General features: G+C 40.5%; 4 protein-coding genes across 4 annotated transcripts; 2 read left to right on the top strand and 2 right to left on the bottom strand.

Moving 5' to 3' along the window:
* Nucleotides 1-5,607: 5,607 nt before the first annotated feature.
* LOC115812520 (endoplasmic reticulum protein SC65-like) lies at nucleotides 5,608-9,025 on the bottom strand. The gene is made up of 7 exons (XM_030774997.1): nucleotides 8,534-9,025; nucleotides 8,272-8,421; nucleotides 7,768-7,939; nucleotides 6,807-6,935; nucleotides 6,548-6,693; nucleotides 5,958-6,041; nucleotides 5,608-5,760 (listed from the first exon to the last, which is right to left on the bottom strand). Exons 1-7 carry the CDS (start codon nucleotides 9,023-9,025, stop codon nucleotides 5,608-5,610), a joined length of 1,326 nt encoding a protein of 441 aa, XP_030630857.1.
* Nucleotides 9,026-10,100: 1,075 nt separating this feature from the next.
* fkbp10b (FKBP prolyl isomerase 10b) lies at nucleotides 10,101-15,475 on the top strand. Its single transcript, XM_030775422.1, has 10 exons — nucleotides 10,101-10,294; nucleotides 10,950-11,095; nucleotides 11,273-11,462; nucleotides 11,695-11,840; nucleotides 12,385-12,574; nucleotides 13,691-13,836; nucleotides 14,117-14,306; nucleotides 14,444-14,586; nucleotides 14,705-14,868; nucleotides 15,057-15,475. The coding sequence occupies exons 1-10, from the start codon at nucleotides 10,101-10,103 to the stop codon at nucleotides 15,243-15,245; spliced, it is 1,698 nt and encodes a 565-aa protein (XP_030631282.1). The 3' UTR covers nucleotides 15,246-15,475.
* Nucleotides 15,476-17,206: 1,731 nt separating this feature from the next.
* LOC115812518 (cytosolic 5'-nucleotidase 3-like) lies at nucleotides 17,207-21,733 on the bottom strand. Its single transcript, XM_030774996.1, has 10 exons — nucleotides 21,674-21,733; nucleotides 21,294-21,368; nucleotides 19,850-19,948; nucleotides 19,565-19,634; nucleotides 19,109-19,155; nucleotides 18,870-18,955; nucleotides 18,469-18,558; nucleotides 18,214-18,376; nucleotides 17,868-18,068; nucleotides 17,207-17,437 (listed from the first exon to the last, which is right to left on the bottom strand). The coding sequence occupies exons 1-10, from the start codon at nucleotides 21,731-21,733 to the stop codon at nucleotides 17,327-17,329; spliced, it is 1,002 nt and encodes a 333-aa protein (XP_030630856.1). The 3' UTR covers nucleotides 17,207-17,326.
* Nucleotides 21,734-22,888: 1,155 nt separating this feature from the next.
* Nucleotides 22,889-26,866, top strand: LOC115812517 (kelch-like protein 10). Its single transcript, XM_030774995.1, has 7 exons — nucleotides 22,889-23,007; nucleotides 23,766-24,249; nucleotides 24,618-25,235; nucleotides 25,851-26,000; nucleotides 26,250-26,366; nucleotides 26,537-26,628; nucleotides 26,725-26,866. The coding sequence occupies exons 2-7, from the start codon at nucleotides 23,833-23,835 to the stop codon at nucleotides 26,864-26,866; spliced, it is 1,536 nt and encodes a 511-aa protein (XP_030630855.1). The 5' UTR covers nucleotides 22,889-23,007; nucleotides 23,766-23,832.
* The last annotated feature ends 1,130 nt before the right edge of the window (nucleotides 26,867-27,996 follow it).

The raw sequence follows: 27,996 nt of genomic DNA, 5'->3' as shown, positions 1-27,996 counted from the left end.
CTTTTTCCCCATCCTATTCCAGTCCACCTTACATTCTCCCAGTTACCCACAACTACTCCCATTACGTTCTCCCAGTTACCCACAACTACTTCCATTACATTCTCCCAGTTACCCACAACTACTCCCATTACATTCTCCCAGTTACCCACAACTACTCCCATTATAGTCTACATCAGGCATTCCCAATAACATACTACAGTCTTTGTAGTTCTGTTCCTCTGCCAGTTACACTTCACTATAACAATTTCTATATCCAAATCATTCATCATTCTCATCCAGTTTTTTATACGCCAGTCATCTTCCCTAGTTATTTCCAAATGAAATATTTCACATCACTTTTATTCATCTGTCATTGTCAATGTTGGGTCCAATTTTGATCTTTGTATAAGCCTACTTAGCTTATTTCGGTTCCAGATCCTTTTACCCTCTCCCATTGATTTTCCTCTGTCCAGGAAAAATTCTCTTAACCTTCCATCACAATCCCAAACCCAAATCCGCCCGCTTTCCCTCTGTGTGTTGCAGTTCTGTATTTTCGTATTGTAAATGGTCATTGAGTTGTGTGACTGTGCCTTTGATTACTCATAAAGGTTTGTGATATTTGATTCATATCTGTTGTGACAAATAAAGAATAAACTGAGACATAATGTGAAAAGGTGTTAGTGTTATCCCAAGGGATTTTCATCAAACGCTGACAGGATTATGAACTAACAATAAATCCGACAAATATTTATTTGGAGATGTAATTTATGCAGGATAAATATAAAGTCTTATCTGCTTGTTTTCACCAGTTGTTTCCTCTCCACTATGTACCTGTGTGGTCATGTGTAAATAAGAGTCTCTTCTATCTGCTTCAGTCTTCACATTCTTGTTTTTTTTTTCTTCTCTCTCTCTTTCTTTTCTGCTTTTTCTTCAGATCGGGAGGAGGATAAGAAGTCTCTCCGTTCACTGTCCTGTCTTCCTCATACTGTAATCTTTTTACTTTGAGGGGAGAAAAGGAAGTTTATGTCTTCCACTCACTCAGAACGCTACAGCTCTGACAAATTTCTATCCCGATGATAACTGTACATCCTCTCTCTTGTATCGACATCTTTACCACTTCTCTGAAACTCACCACTTGCCCTAAGTCTGTTTCAGCTACAAAACATTCCAACTGTTATCTGAAGCACAGTGTGGACATGTTGTCTGATTTTGAAAGTTACAACTGACACAGCCTTTTAGTAGCTTTGAAATTAAGATTGATTGGCTTTTTTTTGGGGGGGGGGGGGGAGGGGGTCCCATTGATGGTTATAATAATCTGACACAGTACATAAGACAGTTACATACTGCAGAAGATATGTTACTGAGAAAACAGTGTGAACTAAGTGGGTTTGAGATAGGGTGTGTGGATCAGCTTTGCTTTAGCTGACCTCTTTTTAAAAGTGCTAGGACAAAAATACAGAAAAGTGATATTTGTATAGCTGCTTTTAACCACAAGATTTTACTGTTTGAGCCCAAGAAGGTTTTATTCAGTTTCTTTCTGATTAATTCTTAGTGTGTCTTAATTCTGCCTCCTCTCCCTCCTGTCTTCACTCACTTCTTTGTTGTCTGTCTGCCCCCCCCTCTCTGCATGTCTCACTGTTGTTCCTCTCTCCCTCTCCCTGTCTCTCTCCTCATGGGTTCCCTCATTATGTAAAATAGAGCTATCGCTGCCTCAGGCTTGTTGTGAGAAGAGAAACCTTTAAAGTTTATGAACCTTGAACAGAGATTCCTTGTTCTGCCAGTGAAAGTTTAAGCCATGTCATTTTACAATTTTTTTTCTGTGTTCTAAAAATCTGGAACATCCAGAAGTCACCAAAAGCACTATAAAAAGGCTATGCTTGCTTTTGTAGCCTAGGCCTCTCTACCTACATTCCGCAGTTAGCTTAGTATGAAACTGACATGTTACCAACCTGCTAGTTTGCTGCTTTTTTTTAAATATCAGGTAATTTAATATCTGGCAGTTCACATATAACATGGTATGTTTAACAAATGAATGTACTTCTTTAGCACACATTAAAGTGTGCTAAGTAAATAGGTATTGTATGAAGTATAATTCATCTAGGGTATACTACCATATATATATATATATATATATACACATACAGGGGTGTGTGTGTGTGTATATATAGATAGATATACTTGTAGAGGTGCTTTTGTTTATACTGTGTATAATACTGCTCCCTTTGATCTTTCCGAACTGTGTTACAAAGCAGCACAGACATAAGCACAAACATATGACTATGAATAATAAGAAGAATAATTTGATGATGAATACAGGTGTCAGTGCCTGGCAGAACTATGTGATGGTTTGAATTTTGGTGATGGTTTAGTGCATCACCAAAGTGTGTGATCTGTTACAGTTTACTCATGTTATCATTTGTGAAAGGTATGTTATTTCATAATGCAATAGACTTTTATGTGTACTGGTGAAATGTTACAGCTCTGGTCTACCAAATATACTTATGTGATTCCCCATAGATCAGAAATGGTTTATTAACTCCAGAATTTACCAAAAGTCCCCATAAGCCATCTATGGTTTATGTCAGCTGTTGTCAGCATAACGGGTGTGTGGAAAATCATAGACATAAAATATTGCTTTAATATATACACAGCTGAATGCAATTTAGTGACACTCTATTGGCGAAATTTGGAAAACGTAGGGCTAAAATTGGGAAAAAAAAAAAAAGTTAAATAATATTCCCTCACTGTAATTTTATGATTCACTGATTCAGTGTTTGTCATATCTGAACAATTTTAAATTGGCCCTTTGTATGAAATTTGTGAGAATGGCAGCTGAAAAGTACTGCAGTTTCTGTCTAGTCCAAGAACAGTGAGCGCAGTAGAAGTACCAGAATAGCCGTTCGCCAGTGGACCAGCATCCTGGCGTATTGTATGAGGTGAAGGATCTCATTAGAGACCTACATAAGTTCTTCTCTACTGCAGCATCAGTGTTCTTTCAGCAGCAGATTTCAGTGGACACACTGCCAGCCAGCCCACTGTAGCATTCAGTCAGTACTTGAGTTTCTACTGTGCCCGGCCTCATTTTGTCTCATTCATGGACAAAGACTGTGATGGCAGGGAGATAACACTGTATGGCTTGGCCCTATCTCAGCGGTATCTGTGAGTTTACTTTGTGCCGTGAGATTAGGATTTGTATATATACGGTCTGAGCTCGTCTCTCTGCCTCCGCTATTGAGACAGTGGGATGACATCTCTTCTCTGACTCTAAATACTCCCATTCCTGAGAACAAAGTGCTCTGAACTGCTCATGTGCTGGAGCTTCTCTCTTCTTGATGCCCACATATGAGCCGGCTGCCTGTTTACCTAGTGAAAGAGCCTAGCTTTTCTGCCTTGACCGAACAGTTCTGAAGATATTCTTTTCATTGGTTTTGTGAGCTGTGAGGAGTAAAAGATGTGAATGGTTGCCACCGACATTTGTTTACCTGAATTTATTTGATGCGTTCAGACGGTTTGGTACTCTCAGCTAACGCCACCAGACTGCCCTTACGTTTAGGCTACATACTGTTTAGAGTAGTTAGACGGGTAATTCCTATTTACTAGCCATAAGTTATAATGCAGTTTCATAGCATGTTTAGGGACCATAAAACTTGTATACTGAGCAATCCTGCCCCTCCCACCCGGGGGACTGTACTGTGTTGGCTGTACTTGTGCCTGTAGAGCTCAGTTTTGACAAGTACTGCCTCTTTGAATAAAGTTGCTAGGTATCCAGGACTTGTGATAATACATAAAAATGACAGTACACTGAAAATCATGGTTCTATTAAACACGAGAAAACAAAATTCTGGAAGCTTGCGACAGCAGTACTTTAATAATTATTATACGTTAATAACGTTTTTGAATAATTTTTTTAATTTTTATATTTACGTTAAGACTGCTTGAATGTATGCTTTACAGACTGGCATTGCTGAAAACCAGTCAGTGCTTACTTTATGTGTGATATATGGGCAACACCAAGCACACTGTACATTGAGGAAGCAAAGGAAAAGGTCACGGTGATGATGTCTGTTTTAATTATGGAATGTCCTTCGGTATTTGGTCATACATGTGTTGCTTTAGAAGGCTGGGAAAGAAGAGGTACAGAATTCTGTCATCACATTTGCTGGAATATCACTTTCCAATAATCTGTTTGACACGATCAACCATTTCTGCCAACACAACACAATCTTTATGCACCTGTGTAAATCGCTACTCTGTCCATATTAACATGTATACAAAACATTTGTATGTAAACATGAACAATTAACATGTATAATATTAGGGAAAAAAATGTTTCTAGCAGAATATCACCCAGACAGTATTACCGGTTGTGGGTTTATCAAATATAATTTAAGCTTAATATGCAGAAAAAGATATATATAAGATATTTTCAAGGTATAATCCAGAACAGTACAGCATTTGATTGTATATTTGTGTATAACCGCTTGGAAGTATCTTTCCAAAGACTGTGTGTGTGTATGTATGTATATATACATATACAGTATATATATCAATCATAAAATGCCTTTCAGGCTTAGATTTCTACACAGCTGAATGTCTCTGATGGAACTTGAAAGATGTAGTTCATTAAGAATATGCTTGTGTATGCTGACTCTGGTATGTTGCTCAAAGCATGTTCTTATGTCGAGACGGGTGATGGGTGATTTTATTTTTCATGCACACTGAAACCCCTGTTTCCAAATGTCGTATGCATCTTGTTCATGACTTTTGTTGGCCCATCTATACTTGGCATCAACATTCGAACAGTTAGATCTGCTGAAGCCTTAGGTAAACGTGGCGGCATATGCCTTGAAAAAAAAAAAAAACTGTCATGATTGATGCAATGTACATGTCTCAGCCAGAGCCTGTCATAGGGTTTGCACATGCTTAAACTGGTTAAGTATGTTAAAGGCTTCGGTAAGTCTAGCCCTTAGGTCCTTAGGTCAAAGTCTGGGATCCAGTTTGACATTTATGTTCACATGCTTATTTCCTGTGTTAAGGTATTTAGGCTGTTCTGAGATTTGCTGGTAGGAGTTCTTGGGTTCAAGGCTAGTGTTTAACAATAGAGCTGGAAAGTAATGAAGTAAATTTACTCCAATTTCACTTTAAGATAATCTGAAAACAATTCAACTGGAAACGATGAAATTAAACTGTGCAAGAATAAAGGCTGAAATAAAAAGAATATATGAACCAGCAACGTCTTCTTTTACTTCATTTATTTGTGCAGTACTCAAGGTCACCCTTATAACTCTTTCAGTATTCATTTTAGAGGCATATCAGAGTGTCTTAATTTTAGAGGCATATCAAAGTGTTGTGTATATTTTTTCTATTCATTAAACACTGCATTCTATCTCATATCCATACCGGAATTATTTAATGTGAGACATAAGTTGCCAGTTTGATGATTAAATGACCATATAACAAACAGTGCTGTTTATTAATAGCCCTCCAGTCTTTGCTTGTTCAGAAAGCGAATGGTATCTAAACCCTGGATCTGCCAGGAACATGTCAGAACAATGCAGCCCAGGCTGCCAGTGTCTGATGCCTGTAAGGACAACTGCAGAGATCTGGGTTACTGCAGAGAGGAGAGACTCAGCCATCATTCTCACCCATATCTCCCCTGCATTTGGGTGTCTGCCAAAACTCGGCATAGATTCCCTCCTCATAGTCCCCTGTCCCCTCAAATTCCACATCTGGAGATTCTGTGGATCCTATAGCAGTCATTTCATCAGATCTGACAACATCCTAAAAGAAAGAAAAAAGTTATAAATGTGATCCATTTAAATCTTTCAGAATAAAAATACAAGATAAGGTGCCTGCTTTACATGGTCATTCCTAATTTGAACATAAAGTAGTGTTATTAACAACTCTGACATGGATATTATACCACAAGTCTAGGGTCATACACAAACATTCGTGCACACACACACACAGAAGCAGACCTCATCATCATACTGCAGGTTGGTCTCCGCATACTCCAGCATGCGTCGTTGAAGGGTCGTTTGGTTGAAGTATTTCACTCCTTCCTGCACACAGAAGGATAAACGCAACCTTTCCATTAGGGATGTTCCCCCTCAGACCGGCTGACCTTAGAACCAAGGCAAACTCTTGTGCAGTAGTTACCCTATCTGTGTATAACTCTTTCCACTGCAACACTGCTGAGTTGTGTTTGGAAGAAAACTCTGTGAGAAGGGAGACTAGACTTCCTACAACACAGTCTGGTAAAACCATTATTTGAGGGGGCGGAGGAGGTTCAGTTGAAAGTGAGGAATGTTCAGAACAGTACTGCCCACTTTGGTTCATCCCTCTAAGTCCTCTATGTCCCTCCTCTCTTTTACACTCTCTGTGTGCAAAGGAGTGCACAGTACAGCATCAGAATGAACGTGTGGGAAACAGTCTATGACATGCATTATTTAACAGTCCCCAATCATCCTCCTTCCATGGGGTTTTTTTTTTTGGCTTCTTATGAATTTCTTAAGTTGTGAAATTATTTTTGCAATGCTTGTGTGTGTCTGCGTGTGTGGACCCTCACTGGCCGTGGCATAAAATGGTTCTCCTGTAGACCCCACTCCTGACTGTAGGCGTGATAGTACTGCATGTTCTGCCTCATGACCTCGTCTCCAGGATCAAACAACATGTAGCTGGAGGCGCAGGGGGCAGCAGCACGAGCATCATTCACTACACAGAGACAGGGAGATACAGGGGGCGTTATCGTATACGTTGGGCAAAGTTAATGAGAACAGTGACTCATGACCAACATCTCATTATACTGGTGTTAGTGTCTGATTTACACTTATAATAGGCAAACTGTAGGTAGTGGTACATGGTGGCCATAAATTTTTCCACAAAGTATCCACCAACGTTTGGCGTCAAATTATCTTCACATTTCACCTTACACCTCAATGCTGCAATACAGGCATCTGGGAAGGAGAGAGAGAGAGAGAGAGAGAGAGAGAGTGTAGAAACTTGTTAATTGTATTCTTAAGACACTTAATACCTGTTTTCAATGATTCTACTATGTATATATTTCTGCAGTATATTTTATTATATTCATTTCAGAACTAGTTCCCAATTCAGTTCAGCGTCGTTTCTATGCTGTGAAAGATTCATTAAAATCTGTACTTTCATACTCAAGTTTGTAAATCAACATGAGATTGAGAAAAAGACTAAAAGCTGTTGTGTTAATCAGTGAACCCGCTATATCATCTGATGTGTCAAGGGCTTGAAATTCAGTGTTAAGAATCATGACAGCATACGCCTGACAACTCCATTATAACAGTGGGCCAATAGTACCAAGTCAAAGCTCACTGGTAAGAATACATGCATATTTAACAGGAGCGTCAACAAAACACACAAAGCAGAAGTCATAAACATGACCACAGATCTGGGTCTACATCCCTCTTACCCAGTTTAAAGAAAACCCAAACATTTGGTGCTTCGCAAAGCTTTTATGCTACGGCTGCCATTAGGAAACTGTAAAACGGCCTAAGTAAAATAACATACACTTTATTTTAATGAGCGCAAAACTAAATCTCTAAGCAGTCATCCCTCTTTCTCCCATACGAGTGTGTGTTTGGAGAATAATAAAGGAACCTTTCAGCAGTACCTGTTCCCAACTGCTAGTGAATAAATTAAGGCATGAGATGATTTAAGAATGGTTTTGTGAACACAAAGATGAAGTCAAACATGTTCCAAAGCTGTCCCCCGGTCATCGTTTTGACATTTGTTGAGCAGGTCAACGTGATTTCATACCTGCCAAAGAGGTGTGGGAGTCCTTCATTTCAGCAACATCAACAGTTCCCTCGCACCCTGCCGTGCAGAGGTCATACTCCAGCAAGTACTCTCTCATCGCCCCCTCCATGGACTCTGAGCTGCTGCTGAAGTCTCCAGAATTAAAAAGCAACACAGCACGCAGGAAACTCCTCTAGAGCGACAACAGAGACAAGCAATGAGAAATGCTGCTGTACTCTTTTTATCCAACTCACCCAATCTTCAGTCACAGTTAAGGGCGTAGGTTGCACCATAACACCTATTCACCTCTTTGATTTGCAGTACTTACTTTATTCATTCTAGGACTAAAAAGGAGAAATGCTCTCTATCTTTTAGTATTTTTTGCATAGTCTTGATAAAAATGGGATACACATTAAAAAAAAAAAAGGGTTTTCATGCTCACGACAAGGAATATAGCATATTATATAGCACAAAAGCCTTGGGTCATCGTTGAATTGATTTCACCAAAGTGAAACCCAGTCTCACCTCATACTGCCGCTCCTCTCTGTCCGTGAGAAAGCCGTCCAGGTCAAACAGGTCTTTATACACTCTCATGCGTTCCGTCATTTCTAAGTCACCAGGGTTTCTTTGGAGGAAGGTGTGAGCTGCAGAAGCAGCATTCTCTGTGTCGTTCAACTGAAATAAATAAAAGAAAAGTAACCGGCAAACATGTTCAGAGAAGATGGGTAAATAACTCTTAAGTAGTTTAAGGAACAGATAACCATTTAGAAAAAAACAAAAAGCTTACATGATGATATGCATAGTGTAAATATTTATATGGAGTTCTTCTCTCAAAATCATCCAGAATTTCTCTTCGGGGTTGTAAGAAAACAAACACGGGGAAACGCAATTTACACTTTCTGACGCATGATGCGCGGAGCAGGACTTGCCAAAACACTTGAAGGTCTGGAAGGTGGTCATCAGGTCCAATGTTATCCTGGCTGCCGTGTCTACAACTGTTTGAACAAAACTCTACACTATCCTTCAAGTGCCGATAGAGACGAATACTGAGCTCCAGGTAGGTAACGCTTTCCCTCCAGTTCTCCGCGACGTAATTGTCCAAGGCTTGACCATATGTGAATTCGATAGAAAAAAGTTCATCTTGCAGAAAACTCTCGAAAGTGTTCAGTGAGTGCGCTGCTACTCCAAACGCAAATGTCAAGGATGCGCATAAAACGGTTGAAAGAAGCACTCTTTCTGCGCAAAGATCTCTGGGGAGCATCACAGATCTCGACCGCATTTGTCTTTACGAAATAAGATCATTGTTTAATATCAGTATAAAATTCTAACAAGATGGACTGTGGTCGTCACCAGCAGAAAGGGTAATCTGAAGCCGAGGAACTGTATGTGGAAACACTTAGGGGACTTGGGGGCCGCGGAGGTATGTGACCGGAGGTTTTTAGCCCCAGGGTCTGAGTCTAAAATAACTGAATGAGACCTAGACTATATACGGAGACGTTTAATGTTAGTATTATTGTGTACTAGCCTATATCATAAGGTGAAACATCTTCAGAGTAGTTTATCTTTCCCATCCTTCTTTTCATTAATACTGAGCAGGGAACATAGACTCAGAAGACCAATTTCGACTAGGCACAACCATTGCATAGTCCCTCTTAATTTAAAGACAACTGAAGAATTGTCCTGTTGGGGACCTCCCTCATGAGAAAATCCCTTTGTGACGGAGGTGTCCCTTTGAATTTTTACAAAGCACACATGTTACACCAGTATGGTGTTTGTCGAACTAATGAATTCTTATAGAATATTTACAAATTATGGAAATTCTTAATTGTTCTTGTTATTTGACTGGTCTCCTAATCAACAGTTGGGACCTTCATGTTTCTTTCACCTAGTCCGTTATATACAGTCCAGAGTGCTCCCAAATTTTGACGGTGTGTAGGACCCAGAAACTACCAAATTCATCCAAGAGCTTCCCGGAAAATTGTTCTAAAATACAGTTTGCATCCGAGTTTAGGGGAGATAAAATGTTTTTCAGACTATGCCAACAACATTTACAATGCAAATATGACAGTAACATAAGAAATTCCTGTTGTCATTACACCGAAGTGAGAAAGCATCCCTGTAATTTTACTGGCTCACACACCTAAGTCCACCATCGAGCCTTGATGGAGAACTTCCACGTTTACACATTTCCACGAGGCGTATTTCAGCGTCAGACCCCTCTCTCGCGCAAGTCGTCTTGTTGACCGAGAGAACGCCCAGAGCAAGCTTTAAAGTGCCTCGACTCTTCTTTACAAACTACCGGGAAAGAGGTTAAAACCGCTGCATTTCCTGAAAGAAAGATACTAATATCTAAGATGTTACCGAGATTTATAGTGACTATATTCATTGCAATATCGTCCTACGTGGACTGCAACCCCGGGCCAATTGACGATGTTGTTGTGGAGCGATACTCTGTTCCTAAAATCTGTGCAAGGGAAGTAAAAAATGGGGATTTTGTTCGTTATCACTATAACGGAACATTTACTAACGGAACGCAGTTTGATTCGAGGTAAAGTATAACGGGCTATAAAAGCTCATTCAAAACTCATTCTGAAGCACTCGTACAATGAGAATCCGCTTACTTTTATGAGCTGTTCTTAGAAGACATATGAGTTTGATCTTTCCTTGCATTTTGAAAAAGCTGCTATGCCTAAGTTTCCTGCTTTCTAAGGCATTACTGTTGTGCAGATATGCAAATAATATGTGGTGCAGCTTTGTTTAATCACCTTTATTTATTGATCTGATTGTATAAGGCACAATCTAGGCACATTTTTGAATGGAAATATCATGGAACCTCTTAAACTAGTTCTGCAGTTCTTTGTCAACCGGACATAGTCATCTGAGCTGATCAACATGTCTTTTCTTGTTCGTTAACGTGTTTCACACCAGAACGGTTACAAAGGTTTGCTTGCTTAAAAAAAAGGTCTTCTCAATTATTTTGCGATGTCAAATATCAGTATCATTTTCCAAAATTTTTAATTAATTACATTTACATTTTAACCATGCACACACACACACACACCCACGGTTCATAAAATCCAAACCAAAGTAAAAGAAAAAAAAGTGGAATACCATAGTGCTTTTCTGCCTTTTTACTTTAGTAGCCCACTTTTAATTTCTCGTTCTGTGTTTATTAACTTTACCTCTTTCTCTCATGAGTTAAGCTATGAACGGGGAACAGCTTTCTCAGGGCCAGTGGGTCAAGGCAGACAAATTGCTGGTGTGGATAAAGGCATTGTGGGAACATGCATCAATGAGCATAGGAGGCTTACTGTACCTCCACATCTGGCCTATGGCAGCCAGGGGGCAGGTACGGTACCTATTACATTGTTGATTTCACACGCAGCACATACATATCCTTCATTAACATCTCTTTGTTTTTTTTGCTTTGTTTTGTTTGTTTGGTTTTTGTAAAGAGATGTGCCTTATACTCACCAGTAGGAGTTTTTCGTAGACTTTCACACTGACTGCTCTCTCCCTTGATTAGGTGAGACTATCCCTCCTGACACCACCCTTGTGTTTGACTTGGTCCTGCTGGACATATGGAACATGGCTGATCGGGTCCAGACCAGGACTCTGAACAGGCCGCAGGACTGCAAACGTGCTGTGAAGAGGTCCGATTTTGTGCGGTATCACTTCAACGGGACTCTGCTCGACGGCACCATCTTTGACTCCAGGTTAGTGCGTGTCTTGCGTGGAAAAGAAAAAAAAAATAACGATGTAGTTAAAGAGTGAATTAACTGTGAATTAAGACTGATCTATTTCTTGAATAGCGATACACTGTTGTAAATTATCCTGACATACCTCTAACAAACCCAAAGCCTTAAGTTTACAGTAATATTATGAATATGTGTGTGCCTGCATAGAGGCATGTTTGCCTCACTTGACCCTTGTGTGAGCCCCGTGCAGCTATGAGCGGTCACAGACACAGGACTCACTGGTGGGAGAGGGTTGGCTGGTCAAAGGTCTGGATGAGGGACTGCTGGGCATGTGTGTGGGTGAACAGAGGAACATCGTCATCCCTCCATTCCTGGCCTATGGAGAAAAAGGATTTGGTAAATGACCATACACTTTCGTGTAAAGGGAACGTGCAAATAAACATATCTGAATATTCAGGCAATGTCAATGTCAGGTCAAGAAACCTGAATGGAAGCAGCAAGGAAAGTACAAGACAAATCTGAAAAGTTAACATTAGGTTTTCTGTACGTTATGAGATATCTAAGAAATTTGATTCGTTTTTTTTGGGGTTTTTTTAAACAAGACCTATATGTTAAAGGGTGAAAAGAAGGCAGGAATGGAAGAGAATGAGGATGTGTTTTTAAACGAAAGGACAACGAAATTCTTTGTGTAATGACAGCGTTTCTCTGCAGCAGTGACCACCCAGGTCATTGTTGCCCCTCAGTAAAGACTGAGTGACTGATTTCAATTACCTGTTTCATTACCCCCTGCCCCCCCCCCCCCCCCCCCCCGCTCAAATCATTCAGCCCCCATCTTTCACATCACCACATCTGGAAACATTTCACCATAATTATGCCGTTTGGTCATTTTATCTACTAGTTACATTGAATTTAAAGGACAAAACCTCCCTTCTCCCTTCAGGCTCTGAGATTCCTCCCCATGCCACGCTGGTGTATGATATATTGCTGGAGGACCTCCACAACCCCAAAGATGACATCACAGTGGAGCTCCAGGACGTCCCTGAACCCTGCGCACGCAAGTCTGTCCCCGGGGACTTCATCCGTTACCACTACAATGGCACTTTCCTCAATGGTGTGACCTTCGACACCAGGTGGGTTGTGCTACACGGCTGGGGGACGAATTAAGGTCTGTTTAATTTTTTCTGCCGTTGGACAGCTGAGGAAATCACACGAACTTGGTAACAAATTACAAAGAGTGTTCCATAAACCCGGGAAAGACATCCACGGCACAAGCACAGATACGTTCTTTGAAGATGACTAGTGTTACAAAGCCTCATCTACTTATGCTTCTCTTAAAGCTGCAAAGCGGGTTAATAATTATTTGCTGCAGAAAATCCTGCTTTTGATACACATAAAAAAAAAGTTTGTTGTACAAGGAATTGTCTGACCCAGATCTACACGCCTGTGTCCAGACAGTGGGATTAGGAAGAGAATGAAAGAACACAGACGATAGGGACATTCCACAGCAGCAAACGTGCTTTCTTACTCTTAAGGCTAAAGAATTCAATGAAACAATAATCAACTGATTTATCTATAATGATCAAAAACCTACCGTCAGTTACACTAAGTCTATGCCAAATAGCAAAGCCTGATGGAAATTTTCTTCCCTTTCCTGTTTTTCCTGTATAAATTTCTTCTTAGGGCATGAAATCAGGAAATTGTCAAAAGTGCACAAGAGGGATTCACCATTTTTTCCCATACTTTTTTTTTTTTTAATTGGCCAGTGTTGATGCTAGTGTTGAATCTATGAATAGCTTAGTCCATCTCACTCCAAAAGTTTTTTTCTCCAGTAGTCCAGTGTATTCTTTGTAGTCCCTAGCCCATGGCTACAACAGCTTTTTGTTTTATTCTGGCAACAAAAGTGGAATTCAGTTAAGTCATCATCTGGCATACCCCATCTATAAAAACATACAACAAATTTCATATCTGCTGCACTGTACAAGCTATCTGAGGTCTCTTCTGTTAGTGAATTGTTTATCAAGCCACAACTGCTGTTTACTGTTTGCGTTTTGAAAAATCGCTGTCAGTAAACCACTTGCACCATTTACTTGTGTGTCTAAAGCCCAGCTGTGTTTCTGTTTCTCACATACTCGTAGCAACACATCTGTAAACCAAACATGCCATCCGAGTGACTTCCATCACAAATGTTACGTGTAAAAGATCTGAGAGTGAAAACAATTGAACTGTTTATATTCTCATTTTGACAGTTACCAGAGGAACCACACATATAACACATATATTGGGCTGGGCTATGTGATCCCTGGCATGGACAAAGCTCTGCAGGGTGTGTGTGTCGGGGAGAGGAGGAGAGTTATTGTGCCCCCACATCTGGCTTATGGACAGCAGGGAGTCGGTCAGCAGCTTCTCTTCTCACCACACACACACACGCACACACACACATACATACGCACACTCACTCTCTCAAAGAATTTAGAAATCTAAAATGAACTAAGATTAAAAATGACTAAAAGCTTTTCAGTCACATAATATTACAGTTATATCTGAATATCTGTGTATTGGCTCACAGTAAAACTAAAGTGAACACATTTGTCAAAGGAACAGTTAAACATCCAGTGATCATTGCGTTATAGTTGCAAATTGTGTTTTGTTTTAAACTACTTGTTATTGCGTAGGTAAGGACATCCCAGGCTCGGCGGTGCTGGTGTTTGACATCCACGTGATCGATTTCCACAACCCCAAAGACCCCGTGCAGGTCCAGATCACCCACAAGCCTGAGCAGTGTAATGAGACAAGTGCTATCCATGATATTATTCAGTATCACTACAACTGCTCCCTACTGGACGGCAGCCGACTTTTCACTTCGTGAGTTTACTTACCGCCATCCAACATTGCCACGTTACGTAACAGGCACATTTTCCACTGGGGGAAAAAAAAAGTGTTTACACTAAACAGAACGGGGTTCACGGAATGTCTTACTCATTACCTTTGTTGTCTAATAGGAGGGTCTACGGAGGGCCTCAGGAAACGGTTTTGGGGGCAGATAAAGTGATTGATGGTTTGGATGAAGGACTGAGGGGGATGTGTGTGGGAGAGAAGAGGACCGTCATTGTACCGCCACACCTGGGCCATGGAGAGAAGGGAGGTAAAAAAATAAAAAAATAGAGAGAGAGAGAGAACGTTTGAGTGTGGCGATGTTATTGTTAATTCTGTGACACAAACAGGCAGTAATCTCCTGTGTGTCTGTGCTCTGTCTGTCTCAGCTGGAGATGTACCAGGGAGTGCAGTCCTTCATTTTGAGCTGGAGCTGCTGTCTCTGCAGAAGGGCATTCCTGAAGGCTATCTGTTTGTTTGGCTGGAGGACAGTCCTGCCGAACTCTTCCAGGCAATGGATTTGAACCAAGACAAGGAAGTTCCTTTAGAGGAGGTACATTTAGAATTGAAAAGACCTCTTTAGCTTTAGACTGTATGTTGTAAAATGCAGAGAAAAACTGAGTGGATTTCACGTGGAAAGTCGGTGTGGTGACTTCCATCAAAGTAACCTTAAAAAAAAAAAAAAAGGTTGCCACAAACTCTTCAGTATCTCAACCCTCTCTTCTCTCTCTCTATCTTTAGTTCTCAGAGTTCATCAATCAGCAGGTGGCAGGGGGCAAAGGTCGTCTAAAGCCAGGGCAGGACCCTACGGCTGTCATTAGCGACATGTTTAAGAACCAGGACCGGAACCAGGACGGTCGGATCACCGCAGACGAACTGAAACTTAAAGTGGAAGAGGATGCAGAGAAGGCGAGACATGAGGAACTGTGAGACAGAGAGACACAAATAAAGTAAAACACATGTAGACAAAGCAAACATCCATATCAATACATAAACTCATTCAAAAACAGGAGCGAAAACAATCGAGGCTGGTACACAAGACACAGAAAGCATCGTTACGTAATGTTTAGACACACGAGAGGAGCTAGGGCAAAATGTTTTTTTACACAAATAACTAACCAAACACACACTGTGGAACTACCCTTCAGGAAATGACAGTTATGCCTTTAAAGAAACAGAACATTCGAAATAGCACATGTTTGTTTGCACTGTGTATTATTTTTTATTTGGAAAATAATATGGTTTTTATTTGAAAATATTTTGTTGTTATAAATGGAGATGATTCATTCTTGCTGTATTTGGTCATGCTTGATATTGCACATTCCCTTTTTTTTTGGTGACACGAGTGAACAGAATTCTTCCAAAGTCACGTGACATCTCACCTAGGCAAACATGTAAAAGTCTTTGTTCTTTTTTTTTTTCCTTTCAAAAAAAAGAACAATCAACCATTCATGTGTAAAATATGTTGTATTGTTTGCCTTGGACAGGAGACATTGTAAAAGAATCATGCAAATTAAAGCGATGTGCTCTCCCACAAAAAAAAAAAAAAAACAACTGTTGTCTCAGTTGTCTACAGTCCTCTGTCTGTGTCCAGGGTTAAATGACGGCTGTTACTTAACAAACACAACATACACCATTACTGTGCGAGAGGTACGCTGAATTCACATGGGTATCGTGCAGTAACTGAATGAAAAACAGTACTTTTGCGGGTAGGAGAGAGAGAAGAGAGACAGCAGGGATTTCTGATATACAAATAGGGAGAAAAATGAGAAAAATATGAGAACTACACTTATTCAGTGACCATGTAAACATTTTATGACTATTAAATATCCCTGGAAAATAATAAAAATAAATGAATGACAGTGTTCACACGCGCTTGTAAAAAGAACGTACAAGAACAATGAAAATCTGGAGAACAATGCAAATACAGTGCACGCTTTCAACCGTGAATAAATTTGAATAAAATATGAACACATGTGAAAGCCATGTCAAAATTTTCCTTTCCTCTGTAGGACCTACAAAAATGTGTTATTTTGGAACAGTTTTCTCCTCCCGCTGACAGTGAGACAGTCGTTTTACGTGTATATGTTGACAAATAACACACTCTTTCCTTCCAGCAGCAATGCATCATTTTTGAAACATAACCCCTTCAACACAATTTCAATACAACATATTAAAAACAAAAACTAAGACTCATCCTGTGGCTTATTCAAATTAAGGACCTAGAATGTTTTTAGCAATAAAATAATAAAAGAAAAAGAAAAAACAGATCGTTCTAGTCAAGCCATTCCATCAGTTACTTTGACTTTACATGAAAGAATACCTTGTTAAAAAACCATTTTCCCTCTGTTCAAAGACATAAGTACAATGTAAGACCTGACAGCAACATTAAAAGATTTATTTCAACATGAGTTGAGCAATAAACAAAGAGCACAACCTTGTTTAATACCAGCTCCCTATAACAGCTTATCACAGTATGGTATTTGTTAATAAAATAAAGAAATATACACAAAACATCTCCTCCTCTAACAAACAAAATGACAGTAGGGGTTGGCGCCGTTTTTCTGTGTACTAAAATAAATATTCAAATCTCTGACCTTAGAATAAACAAAGCCTTCACACATATGATGCTATTAGAAATATTTGTTTTTTTTTTCACAGCTCCATCAGTCTTTTACTGAACAAACAGACTGTGGAGGTTTTTACATTAACTAGTAAACATTAACCAGTGAGGGATTAAATTAAAGACTATTAAAGGAAAGAGGGACAGGTTTCTGCGTGGTTCATACCTCTGAATACCATGACTCCAGACAGAGAGGTGTTACCATGACAACCGTGAAGTCATTCCAAAAAAAAAAAAAAAGGGGGGAGCTCCTGTAGTCTAAACTGAACCTGAGAGTCACCTCTGTGACACGTGATGTATCTGTGTGTCAGGAGTCTCCTGATAAGCTCAGCTCAGGTGATAAGAACAACGCCCGTTTGTGGGAGGTACAGTTGTGTCCCAAAGCGCTTCATTTCCCCTCAGTGATGTAAGTGAGAATAGCGTTGGGCACGTCCAGAGATTCATCCTTCTCAAGCACAATGTCAAAGGAGCTGACGTAGGCTTCTCTCCTGTCCTCCACCTGCACGAATAACAACAGACAACAACAGTCACCCGGTCTGATCACGCAGGATGTTCACGCTCATGGGTTAAATGAATACAACATCAGCAGCACTGTGGATGAGACAGAATATATCTAATGCGTTATGACTTCATACTGTCATTTTCCCGCAGATCTGTCGGACTGTTATGTTTTGTTTAGACAGGTATTATTCTGTGGAAAACTGGGGGCAGAAAAAAAAAAGAAGTGCTAAAAATGTAATATTGATCATTTGCATTTTGAGCAATATTTTTGTCAGTCTTGCACATTCCCAAAATTACAAATCTTTCCTTCCTTGTGCAAATACCGCATATATTTATTGTTTAAAAACTTCCTTTGCAGGGACAAATTTGACTGAGAATTTGGATCTGGTTCTTTGACCTTTTTTTTTTTTTTTTTTTACGTTCCTCACCTTGTCGTTGAGGTATCCAATGCGAAGGACGTTTTGTGCGTTTGTCACCCCGTCAGCCATCGTGAGGTCACCAAGCGAGTCTCCTAGCAACAGTACATTAGGCCGGTCCTGCAGCTCCCGAAACTGATCATGGTTCAGCATTGCCCCTTCCCTTTTATTAAAGGTGTGGATTAATTGCCCTTTGAATGCCTGACAAACACCCTGAAAAAAAGGACAAAGAGAGAAAGAGAGAGGGAGTGAACAAAAGACAGAGATGAACAAAAGACAGAGCCCCCCCCCCCCCCCCCCCCCCCCCCCCCCTCCACCTGCTGCAGTTACATGATGGAAAATGCCAAAGGTGACTCACCCTCTCGTCAAAGTCCATGTAGTTGGAGATGACTCGGACGTTTGGGTGAAAGACACCGTTGTGTCTGATGACCTCCTCTAGGATGTCACCCACCCCGGCAGAGAAGATGAGCAGTGGGATGAGGTGCTGTTTCAGGGTGTGGAAGAAGACGTCATAGCCTTCCCTGTGAACACATCGACACACACCACGTCAGTCACTGTCATTATCGCCCCGGGTCTGTCTGGACACCTCTTCAAAGGAGGAGTGACCTCTGACCTCAGCATGGCATCTGACTCCCTCACTGCCTGAGCCAGCTCGTCCTTCTTAATCTTCTGCTTGACCAGCAGATCATGGGCACAAGTCCACCTAACACACACACACACATGCACGTACACACACACGCACCGCACCGCACACGCAAACAACACAACACAAACACAAACACAACAAAAGTAGACAGAAATAGACATGAACAAAGAGAAAAGGGCCAGTTTTTTAAAGAAAAAAGCAGTGTACAAAGTAAATGATTTGCTCAAGTTTTTTTTTCACAATTGGTTGTAGAGACCAAAAAATTAAAGCAATTTGCAGCATCACCCTGTCACTGTCTCCATGACGATTTCAACACTTTTGAGGGCGAGCACATTATGCAGTCTGATACTGGGTGCACCATAACTTACCATTCAACCATCAGGGGCAGTTTCTCCTCCACAGACATCGAGTCGTCAATCTCTATGGGGTAATACGTACTCAACAAGTTTGCCATCTACAAGACGGACAGACAGATGATGCTGAATTAATTCGACGTATTTTTGTCATTAGATCAGGTTGCAAAGACACTCTAACAAAAGCTAAAAAAATGATTACATTGATTGCCGTCATGCTTTTTATAGTAATCAAGTCACAGGAGATAGTTTACCTTGGTCTTACAGTCTTCACTAATGAGAGTACTGTTGTGCAAGATATCTGCAGAAAGAAGAAAAAAAGGAATATTCTTTAACAATATTCTCACATCCGGGAAGATCGCTCTACTTGGCTTTCTCCGGATGCTCGACTGTGCAGTCTCTATAAGAGCCTTCGATATGTTCCTTCAGGACTCGACTCTTCTTACATCTTGGGAGTGGAATGATCTTCTCCCTATAGCGAGAAGGGCTGAGTCCCTACCTATCTCCCACTATCAACTTTTCAAAACGCTCCTCCACTGTGTCCCATAGTCCTTACATTATTCAACAGTAATAAAATCAAAATACAGCCTGGCTGTCTGCAGTAACCATTACTGGGACTTTGATGGTGACATATTGTTACTTCTAAGAGAGTGTGAGAGAGAGAGAGAGAGACAGAGACAGAAACAGAGAGACAGTGAGTGTATACTTACTGTGCGTGGTAGGACAGCGTACCCCATTGTGTGCAAACCTTGTTAGGGTCATGTCAAAATCAGAGATCACCTTGACAACAAAGGAACAGAGAGAGATGCAACAGTAAATGAACACAGAACTTGGCCTACTAGTGTCTATGTCAACATATAATTCACTGGCTTATGCTTAATAAATTCTGTGCATCTGGCAAGTCATATCTCGTACAGCACACTGCACAGTGGTCCTTATATGTGTGTGTACATCTGCAGTGCACTGATTCCCACTTAGTGTGTCTGCACGTGTACCTGTAATGCACCAGGTCCAGCTCGGTGCATGTTGCGAATGATCTCTTCTACTCGCCCTCTCTCCCTTATGCTGACTGTGGGTTTAGCCAGCTCAGAAATCTGAGTTTAGACAGGAGAGAGAGGGACAGAGTGAGAAAGAGACAGAAATCTACATAACCGAGTGACTTAAATATATAAAGGGCAGAACACAGACAAATAAAGTCACTTGCAATAGGCCTGACCATTAGGAAAACAGGTTAACTGGTTGCAGTAAGACTCAGGTAGAAATAATTAGAAAAAAAATGTATCTGCTTTACTGTCTTGTGGTCTGTCAGAGATTAACAGTGCTGCTCACACATTCAGACCAAATGACTTCTTACACTAGCCTGAATGTTTTTCTATTTATTGCAAAGTAACCTTTTCATTGTATAAGGCGGTTCGGTGAATAAATGACTTATCCGTCAGTGAAAAAGAGAGCCATGCTCTATTAACAGTGATAGCACTCAAGGCTGTGAAGACTGATTTGTATTGCAAAACCTGTACGTGCAAATTAATGAGTGAGTCATCACTACAGAACCTGCATTTACATCAGCCCAAACCAAAGGACCACATTACATCACGGCAATAATCTTGCGTAATACGACTACTGCACTAGACACAGGAAAGACTTTGAGACAGCATTTATGAAGATGATGTAATGAAATGCTGGCATGTGTAGAAAAAAAAAGAGTGTGCTGGTTATATATAGCATGCTTCCCATTTTTGCATTTAGCATGTTAATCAAAACTTTAATCAAAAACAAACTCTCTCAAACAAACACTTTCATGGTAAGGATAATATGTGAATTCTTTAAGTTGAAACACAGAAAAGTTGGTAACACAGAACCATTAAAAGGCAATGGGCAAGGAGGCACTGGTCTTTTTTATTGTGTGTGTGATCTCATTCAGAGATGCCCATGCTGTTAGTCCTGTCCACAGTTACTCACCCACACAATAATGAAATGACACGGTTCTGTTACCTTCATTTCAACTGTGTGTTCTTTTTATGAACTATAAGGTAGAAATTCATTTTTATTTGTTCCGTGAGGCTCTAGGCAGAGTCTAAGATATCCAGTTATTTTAGATGAGGTTGGGATTTAAGAGAACCAGGCACCATGACACAAGGAATACCCATCATCAACCTCATCGTAATCTGTACAAACCAGGCAATAACAGTCAGTCTGCATGCTGTTATTTGGTCTTATTATTCTCTAGTTTATGAGGCATCTACAGGAGCTGAAGAGAAAGAAGAAAGAAAGAAAACATTGGCGACTGGAGAGAGAGAGAGAGACTGAGTGAGAGAGAGAGAGAGGGAGAGAGAGAGAGAGAGAGTGACTGACTGAGTGAGTGAGAAAGAGAGAGAGAGAGAGAGAGAGAGAGAGAGAGAGAGAGAGAGAGAGAGAGCATAGCGAAGAGTGTCACCTGACCTCATATTTTGTAAGCTGATGCCAAATTGCTAGGGCATTCCGGACAGGAACATAGATCCAAGGAATATGGAAAATCTAGGTACAGAACCAAGATAGGGGTTCAGGTTTATAACAGGGCCATAGCCCAACAGGATGTAACTAGCACTTTAGAAATCCTGTGTTACCAGAATAGAGAGTAATGGAAAATTTGAGAGATATCCTATTATATGAATCTGCATTCAGAGAGCACAGATAGAGGGAGAGAGACAAGAAGAATGGATAGCATGAATTTGATAAGAGGTAAAACGTCCTCTAGAATAGAGCTGAAAGGTATAATGAATGAAAAAATAATTATACACAATAAAAAATGACTCATGGATCATGTGAAGTGTTTTTCAGACCTTCTTCTTTGGGTTTGAGCTGCAAACGGTGTAGCACACATATGCATCAGAGCAAACCATCTTTTAAGGTGACTAGCCGTATACTAATATCATTAAGATTGTCAAATTGTAACAAAAAACGGTACGTGTTTTCTCCTCCATAGGAACTGACTTAAACGGAAATTGTAGCATTTATAATCATCGCATTGCGTGAACAATTCACGTTTAGACCGATGAAATGTTGACTGTAAACTGTATGGATGACGTATACGAGGGAATTACAGTGAATGAGTTACATAAGCAACTGAATTCGCTAGTGATAGGGATTAATGCTAGCACTCTCGAATGCGACCTACATACTTCAATTAAACATACTATACTACTGTTTCTGCAACAATCGTTATAAGCACACAGTCGGTAAATGCCCAACGTATCCTCACTGTGCAAAGACTGTCTTTCGCGATGCGATAAGACTAACTTCTGAAGCCACCTGGCTAGCTCGCTAATTTTAGACCCTCTTATCGATTTGCTTACAAACAACGATCAGTGCTTCAGGCAGAGTTAATAAAGCTAATCTTACCATTGTGTATGACAATCAGAAAAAGGACTTCAAATTATGAAAACTGTCAGCAAACTGTACTGCAACGTAACATAAACATTCAAGTCAAAATCAGCCGCTCGAACACTGACAAGGAGGGAGGGTCTAGTATCTGACTGACTTCCGACAAACAAAGCTGTGCGTCCTATTACATTTCTTCTGGATAATACAGTCCATTATGTTTGGTTCCGAGGTACCCATCTCAACAATCAAGTAACAGATGTGTTTTGGAATTATTACGTTTTAAAAAGATTATTTTATCAAAATGTCTATTGCTGCTAAGATAATTTAATAAATCTACCCTGTCTTAAATATCAAAGGAAAATAATAAAGACTGAAACAGCGAAAATGTTAATGACATATCCAGCTGAAAGGATGAAAGGACTCTTTTTTTTTCTTTGTGTTTAGATGTTCCGACTGTTTCCATGACCAAAGTTTTAAAACACACACAAACTGGCATAGAATACGTAGAAGTGTGATGTCAAAATACATCAACATTCTAGAGGGAACGAGGGAGCTAAGTAAAAAGACGTTAAGTACAAACCTCATTATAAACCTATTCAGCAGAGGAGCCTGTTAGTTCTCGAGTGACCAAGTTTCAGAGAATGCCCACAGGGAGGAGTAGGAGTGACAGAACCCGCAGCATCCTGAATGAGCTACGTTTAGAGGGTAAATTCTGCGATGTAGTCATCAAAGTTCAGAGCACAGAATTCAACGCCCACAAGAACATTTTATGTGGATGTAGTTCATATTTCAGGTGAGAGGAGGTCAGATCTCTGTTTTTATTTTGAGGACTTCCTCATAAAACTGTTTGCATTTTAAGTAAAAATCTATATGAATATGTGTGTATATCATTTAACATTGTAACATTTAACAAACAAACACATTCAGAAAATCGTTCAATGTTATCAACTCAAGGCCTCAACTAGGAACTTGGCAGCAGAAAGGAACATTTAAAGAAGACTCTTCTTTCTCTACTCACAGAATACTGCTATTTCTGAACTGTTTGTACACACTGGCCACTTTATTAGAAACACTTAACTTGTAGGTACACCATCCGTTGCCATACTTTGTGTTACCATCCTCTAGCCCTTCACCAGTGGTCAGTTTCTGAGCACAGGGCTGCTGTTCACTAGATAGTTTGGGATGGAAGACCACTCTCAACCCAGCAGTGGCTGTGACCTGTGTAAAACCCTCGCAATACTGCTGTGCCTGATAGACTCATACCAGCCCCACACCCATTACCATGTCAGCATCACTGCTGTGTTGACAATGGTTTGCCATCCAAATAATACACAGTCAGCAGTGGTCCTATAGTCACAAACTGAGCACAGATGAACTGGGTACAGGGTGGCTGACAAATTGTGCGTGGCAACAGATGGGCTACTGTCTACAACTGTAAACGTATATACTGTCGGTAGGTATAACTCATGAAGTGGTCAGTGAGTGTAGTTCCAACGTAGTTGTTTGTGCTAAAGTGGACGGTGAGTGTATATGTGATATCTGTGCACACAGGGCTCTGTTCACAAGCAACTGGGATAAAAACCAGTATGTGTACAACATCCCCGGTGTGTCAGCAAACATGATGAACCTCATTATTGAGTACGCCTACACACACTTCATCCCCATCGCCGAGGACAACGTGGAAGAGCTCCTTGTCGCAGCTGACCAGTTCTCCATCATGGATGTTGTTCATGCTTGCTGCGACTTCCTGGAAGCTCAACTTTGCGTTGATAACTGCATTGGAATCTACAAATTTGCAGCCTTCTATTCATGTCAGGAGTTGTGTCAGAGCGCATTCCTCTATATCCTGAATCATTTTGAAGAGGTTGTTATGTCAGAGGAGCTTCCACAGCTTTCGCTACAGGAGCTGTGTGATATTGTGGGGAGGGATGAACTGAATGTGAAAAAGGAGGAGGTTGTGTTTGATGCCATCCTGAGATGGATCTATCATTCTCCCACCGAGCGCAAGGCCTTCATCGGACCCCTGTTATCAAAGGTCAGTATCAGGGCAATCTGTGGGGTTTGAGATGAAAACAAGACCCTTGGTTTGACACATAGATGTGGGAAAGTATAGTTTTTCTCCCTGGTTCAAAGCCAAAGCATCACAAACTGGCCGAACTTATTTGAGGCACATGCAAGCGTATGTGTAGCTTTTCTTGGTATCTTAGTACCTAACTGATATTTTTGAAATTGTGGGTGTCATTAGAGTTCTCCACTAAGACTTGATTAGTAGCTTATCCTTAAAATCATGGGCTATCCCATAATCCAGTTTAGTGGACTCAGGGGCAGTCAATAGTACACTGTCTAATGTTTGCTTTTGCTCGCCTGACTCTGTGTGTCTGTCTGTATGTCCATAATGACCAGATGCGAATGGCTTTGATAAACGCAGATTATCTCATGAACAATGTGAGGGGCAACCAACTGGTATGTCAAAGTCAGGAATGCAGGCTGCTCATCCTCAATGCTCTGAAATCCATGTATGAGCTCAACATGACTGGACCAAACAAAGACAACTTTCTAAATCCCTTGGCCCGCCCTCGACTACCTTCCTCCGTCCTGTTTGCTGTCGGCGGCTGGAGCGACGGCAACCCCACCGATGTCATTGAGACATATGACATACGTGCAGACAACTGGGTGAAAGTCAGCTGTAGAGTGGGAAGTCTGCGAGCCTATCACGGCACAGCGTACCTCAATGGATTTGTGTATGTTATAGGTGGATTCGACGGCATGGATTACTTCAACAGCGTAGAGAAGTTTAACCCTGTCACACATACCTGGCACCAGGTTGCTCCCATGCACTCACGGCGTTGTTACGTTAGTGTGACCTCGCTGGATGGGCACATATACTCAATGGGTGGCTTTGATGGCTACATCCGGCTAAACACAGCAGAACGATATGAGCCTGAAAGCAACCAGTGGACTGTGATTTCACATATGCATGAGCAGAGAAGTGATGCCAGTGCCACCACCCTGAATGGCAAGGTGACAATAATTAAAACAAACACACACACACACACACACAAACACACGTTCATTATTCAGTAACCCCGAAATGTGATTTGTCTCTGTATCTGTGGAGCATATACATTGATCTTTCAGAGTGATGAGGTATAATATGCTGGGCATCAAAAATATCTTATAAAATTTTTTAAGATACTCTTTTAAAATACTCTTTTAAGTACTTTATGAAAAAATGTAAAATGACACAATGACACGGTTGAAGTATCTTTATTAAACAAATACAACTCAATGAACAACAGGTTGCATTCATCACAAATAAGCTAAAAAAAAAAAAAAAAAAAAGCACAAACAGAAGAAGGAGTGGTGTCACAAAAGTCACAACATCACAGAATGAACACAAGACCACGAAATCTACAGTCAAAACTAAAGAACGCACAGACGTGCAAAACTCATTCCACGCAGTCAAGCACAGCATGAGAGCAACCCTAAATATCACGTGTGTCCTCTTTGAGCTGGGATACTGGAGACTGCTCCTCTTCTGTCCTTTAGCTTTGACTGTATTCTCGTTCTTGTGTTGGTATTGTGATGCTGTGACCTGTTCCTAACCTGCCACTATTGTTATGTTGAGTTCTATAGGTGTATATCTGCGGAGGTTTTAATGGTAGCGAGTGCTTGTTCACGGCTGAATGCTACTGCCCACGTGCAAACCAGTGGACATTCATTGAGCCAATGCGCAGCCCCAGGAGTGGACTTGGTGTAATAGCCTGTGGAGGCCACATCTATGCAGTAAGAGTGTATTCATATGCATATGTCTATGCGCAAACACACCTTAAACCATGAACGTGCTCCTAAGTTGGTTTAATCACAGTTTTTGCCTTTTAATAATTTTGATGTAAGAGATGGTCATGTCTTTCTAAAATGTTTTGGCTAAATTACCCGTGTTAGTGCTTTGGTTTCAGATGAATGAAGTATGTTATGTCCCACTGTCTGATGAACTGACAGTATTAACTGACATTCCCTTCTTGCTGTGGTCAGATTGGTGGTTTTAATGGAATCAGTCGACAAAGCAGTGGCGAGGCCTACAGTCCCGAGACTAAGACGTGGCACCGTATTCCCTCCATGTTCCACCCACGCAGCAACTTCGGCACAGCGGTAATGCACGTAATTCAACAAAACTCATGAACAGAAAAAAAAAAAAATCCAGAAACCTCTTCAGAAAACATGACCAAATCATTTTTCCATTTAAGGAAACACGTTCATGTCCCTGTTCTGTCACCTTCTCTCTGTGTTGTTTATCTCCTCCTCTGTCGTCTTCTTTTCAGATAGTGGACGGTTTATTGTTCGTAGTGGGTGGCTTCAATGGTTTGGCCACCACCTGTAACGCTGAGTGTTTCAGTGAGAAGACAAATGAATGGTATGACTCCTGGACATAATGACACAGAAGAGTGAAATATCCTTTACCGCACTGGCTTGATTTATCCCTTCAATGCTCTTGTCAATACCCTCCCAGGTATGACATCCAGGACATGGGTGTTCATCGCAGTGCTCTGAGCTGCTGTGTTCTTACAGACCTCCCCAGCTTAGCCCAGTACACCATCCCCCGTGCTGCCACTCCGTCCCTGCCCAAGGGTGTCTGTTGCAAAGACAACTGATGACTCTTCAGATTCCACATTCCTCATGGCTCCATAATGGCCTTGGATAACCTTCAGAGAGACCTTTCCAAAGATCTTAGATTAAATTTGTTATGAAAGTGCTGAATGTGTTCGGTGGAGTAGACGAATAGTTTTACTATGGCGTTGCTGCTTTATTCAAAAGTTTTGCGTGTGTTTGATTTATATGTCCATCAATTCTCATAAATGCATTTTCTAGAGGAAGTGAAATAAAAGACTCACAAACTAAATAAATTATTAAGAAATTATTTTTATTGTCTAATTTTCACATTTTTTTGCTGTGCTCCACTGACAACACATGCAAAGTACATTTCTTTTAAGACTTTAAATTATTATACAGTGGAATTGAACAGGAGGAAGATTCATCATCCCTTTCTCATAGGAACACTCACATTCACCTTCTCTTTTTCTGTCACACTCGTCATTGCACAGTTTAAACTCTGATTCACTCTGCTGGCAGGAATGACAACTGATTAAGAGAATAAATAACCTGGAAATTGGCGACCTATGCATCCGGACACACAAAACATCACAGAACAATATAATTCCCCACTGTGTACAATATAACCATTTCACTCTGCAATATTTTAGCAATACAGTTACGAAAAGATATTAAGAGCTAAATTTATTGATGTATAAATGATCAATACATAATGGTCCTCCTATTCACTTGCAGAGCTGAGATTCCCCCTATCTGAGTAAGACTACAATAAACAACAGTACTGTAATATGATTCCTACATGGCATTTAGGACTTACCAGCACCATGTGTATGATTACTCAGTTCTAAGGTTTTAAAGGGCTGTAAGATACTTTAAGACCCGTGCATGAATTAATGATGGCTCTCAGTCAACGTTTTTTTTTTTGTAAGATGGAAAAGTACACTTTTACCAGAGAGGTTTTTGAGCTGGTCTTTGGGGCAAAAATCATGGAACTCAAAAGTTATACATCATCACAAATCTCAAACACAAGTACACAAATTCTGAAGAGCATAAGACTATAAAAAAGAATGTCTGTGGTGTTAAGTTATTCTGCAGAACATGAAAATGAAGCTTATAAAAAAAAAGTACACAACTCATAAAAGTTGAAGCTTTCAAAAGGTGTAGTGACTGG

The sequence above is a fragment of the Chanos chanos genome, chromosome 5 (assembly GCF_902362185.1).
Source record: "Chanos chanos chromosome 5, fChaCha1.1, whole genome shotgun sequence".
Classification (NCBI taxonomy): Eukaryota; Metazoa; Chordata; class Actinopteri; order Gonorynchiformes; family Chanidae; genus Chanos; species Chanos chanos.
The sequence above is the reverse complement of the archived record's forward strand: the minus strand, read 5'-3'. Positions and strand labels throughout refer to the sequence as shown.